At 65.6% G+C, this 2,651-nt stretch overlaps 1 protein-coding gene across 1 annotated transcript in view; it reads left to right on the forward strand.

Annotated features, from left to right (window-relative positions):
• The window catches only part of CKB (creatine kinase, brain), a 4,225-nt gene extending 1,936 nt beyond the window's left edge, over positions 1-2,289 (forward strand). The window contains exons 2-8 of the mRNA XM_006879052.1: positions 11-146; positions 263-417; positions 500-632; positions 731-902; positions 1,620-1,743; positions 1,839-2,028; positions 2,111-2,289. Of these exons, the coding sequence (XP_006879114.1) occupies positions 41-146; positions 263-417; positions 500-632; positions 731-902; positions 1,620-1,743; positions 1,839-2,028; positions 2,111-2,289 (1,059 nt within the window). The 5' untranslated portion in view covers positions 11-40. The remainder of the gene's footprint in view (positions 1-10; positions 147-262; positions 418-499; positions 633-730; positions 903-1,619; positions 1,744-1,838; positions 2,029-2,110) is intronic.
• Positions 2,290-2,651: the final 362 nt, after the last annotated feature.

A 2,651-nucleotide genomic window follows, 5' to 3' on the forward strand; every position in this document is an offset into this window, starting at 1 on the left:
GGAGGACGAGTACCCGGACCTGAGCTGCCACAACAACCACATGGCCAAGGTGCTGACACCCGAGCTGTATGCCGACCTGCAGGCCAAGAGCACCTCGAGCGGCTTCACGCTCGACGACGTCATCCAGACCGGCGTGGACAACCCCGGTACGCGCCCCTCGACCCCCGCGCGGCCCGTGGGGTCCCCCGGGCCCGCGCGCAGTCGCAGTGTCCGTGCACCGCCCGGCCGGCCTGCAGTGACGTCACTCTCCCCGGTCCCCCAGGCCATCCGTTCATCATGACCGTGGGCTGCGTGGCGGGCGACGAGGAATCTTACGAGGTGTTCAAGGACCTGATGGACCCAATCATCGAGGACCGTCACGGCGGCTACAAGCCCACCGACGAGCACAAGACTGACCTGAACCCCGACAACCTGCAGGTGGGGACGGGGCGCGGGGCGCGGGGAGCGTGCAGGCCGGGGGAGGGGCGCCCGCTCACCCCGCTGCTCCCCGTCCCCCCAGGGCGGCGACGACCTGGACCCCAACTACGTGCTGAGCTCCCGGGTGCGCACGGGCCGCAGCATCCGCGGCTTCTGCCTGCCCCCCCACTGCAGCCGCGGGGAGCGCCGCGCCATCGAGAAGCTGGCGGTGGAAGGTGGGGCGCGCGGCTCCGGGCCCGGCGGGTTACGCGGGCGACGGGGAGGGTTACGCGTCCCCGGGGAGGCCGCCGGCCCTGAGTGCTCCCCTCCGCAGCCCTGGCCAGCCTGGACGGCGACCTGGCGGGCCGCTACTACGAGCTCAAGAGCATGACCGAGGCGGAGCAGCAGCAGCTCATCGACGACCACTTCCTCTTCGACAAGCCAGTGTCACCACTGCTGTTGGCCTCCGGCATGGCCCGCGACTGGCCGGACGCCCGCGGCATCTGGTACGCCCTCCGCCCGCCTGCGCCCCTCCTTCTCCGCGGCCCATCCCCGTCCCCCCATCCCCTGTCCCCGCTGAGAACCTCCCCACCTGGACCCCATCCATGGGCCCCCTTGTCCTAGCTGTCTCCCTCCCAGTCCCCACCCGGTCCCCTGTGTATGGCCCCACTGTCTCTGCGGGGTGGGGCGCACTTGGAGGAGGAAGAAGGTGGGGCTGCCCGTGCTTTGGCACCGCCCGGCCTCCTTCAGGTGACCTTGGTGGCACAGGTGTATGCAGGGCTCCTGGGACCTGCAAGGGGGGGGGGACCAGACTTCTGCCAGCTTCTCTTCCCCTGCCCCCCACCCTCACCTCGCGGCAGCTGAAGCCTCTTGTTCGCTTTTCTCACCCCCTCCCCCTGCGGGGACGCTGCCAGGTGCTGCCTGACGCAGAAGCTTCCAGACGGCCCGCTCGACTGGGGGCGTGGGGGGGGGGGGCTTTCGGTGCTCAGACACAACCTTGGCTTTCCTGCTCTGGTGTTCTGGTGTCAGGGTGCGTCTGTGCCCACCCTCACTAAGGGATCAGGAAATGCTGGCTGTCCCTGCTTGTTCTTCTGGCGTTCCCGTGAGGTCTGGTGGTTGGCCACTCCTGGCGACAGCTGGGAATTGTCAGGTGGCTCTGGCCTGGGGCTCCCAGGGGCCTCAGGGGTGACAGGGAGGAGGGCACTGACTCTGACTCTCCCCAGGCACAATGACAACAAGACCTTCCTGGTCTGGGTCAATGAGGAGGACCACCTGAGGGTCATCTCCATGCAGAAGGGAGGCAACATGAAGGAGGTGTTCACCCGCTTCTGCACTGGCCTCACCCAGGTTAGCCTTCCCCGAGACTGGCTGGTGGCTGGTGGCAGGAGGGCTGCTGGCCCGCCCCTCGGGGAGCTCCTCTCAGACCTCTCCTTGCCCTCCAGATTGAAACACTTTTCAAGGCTAAGAACTACGAGTTCATGTGGAACCCTCACCTGAGCTACATCCTCACCTGCCCCTCCAACCTCGGCACGGGGCTGCGGGCAGGTGTGCACATCAAGCTGCCCCATCTGGGCCAGCACGAGAAGTTCTCGGAGGTGCTCAAAAGGCTACGGCTGCAGAAGCGGGGCACAGGTGAGTAGGCTGGGCCAGGGGAGTGGAGCAGGTGGGTCCTGGATGGCCAGTGTCTTCACCGGTTGGTTCCACAATCCTCTAGGTGGAGTGGACACAGCTGCCGTGGGCGGGGTCTTCGATGTCTCCAACTCTGACCGCCTGGGCTTCTCGGAGGTGGAGCTGGTACAGATGGTGGTGGACGGAGTGAAGCTGCTCATTGACATGGAGCAGCGGCTGGAGCAGGGCCAGCCCATTGATGACCTGATGCCTGCGCAGAAGTGAGGCTGCCACCACCTAACTTATTGCCTGCAGCGGCCCAGACCTTAGCCTCGCTGTAGATACTCCAGTCCCCCGTGGTAGAGTTATATTTTTTGATGGCTAAGGTGTCACTGATGCTGAAATAAACTAGGGTTTTGACCTGCCTTTTGGTCTTTGTGGTGCTCTAACCTTGACCCCGCACACCCCCATTCTGCAGGACTCTGGGGTCGGAGGGCTGAGTCTGTGCCCAGGAGACCCTTTCCGACCCTCTCTGCCCCAGTCTAGCCTGGTGCCATCTCTTCTGCCCAGGCTCCCTTCTTGGGGAGCTGGGAGGCCTGGCTATAGGGATAGCGTGGTGTGTATGTGTACTCACTGGGGGCACCTGG

The sequence above is a fragment of the Elephantulus edwardii genome, unplaced genomic scaffold, assembly GCF_000299155.1.
Source record: "Elephantulus edwardii isolate Elephantulus edwardi_28Jun2011 unplaced genomic scaffold, EleEdw1.0 scaffold00002, whole genome shotgun sequence".
Lineage (NCBI taxonomy): Eukaryota > Metazoa > Chordata > Mammalia > Macroscelidea > Macroscelididae > Elephantulus > Elephantulus edwardii.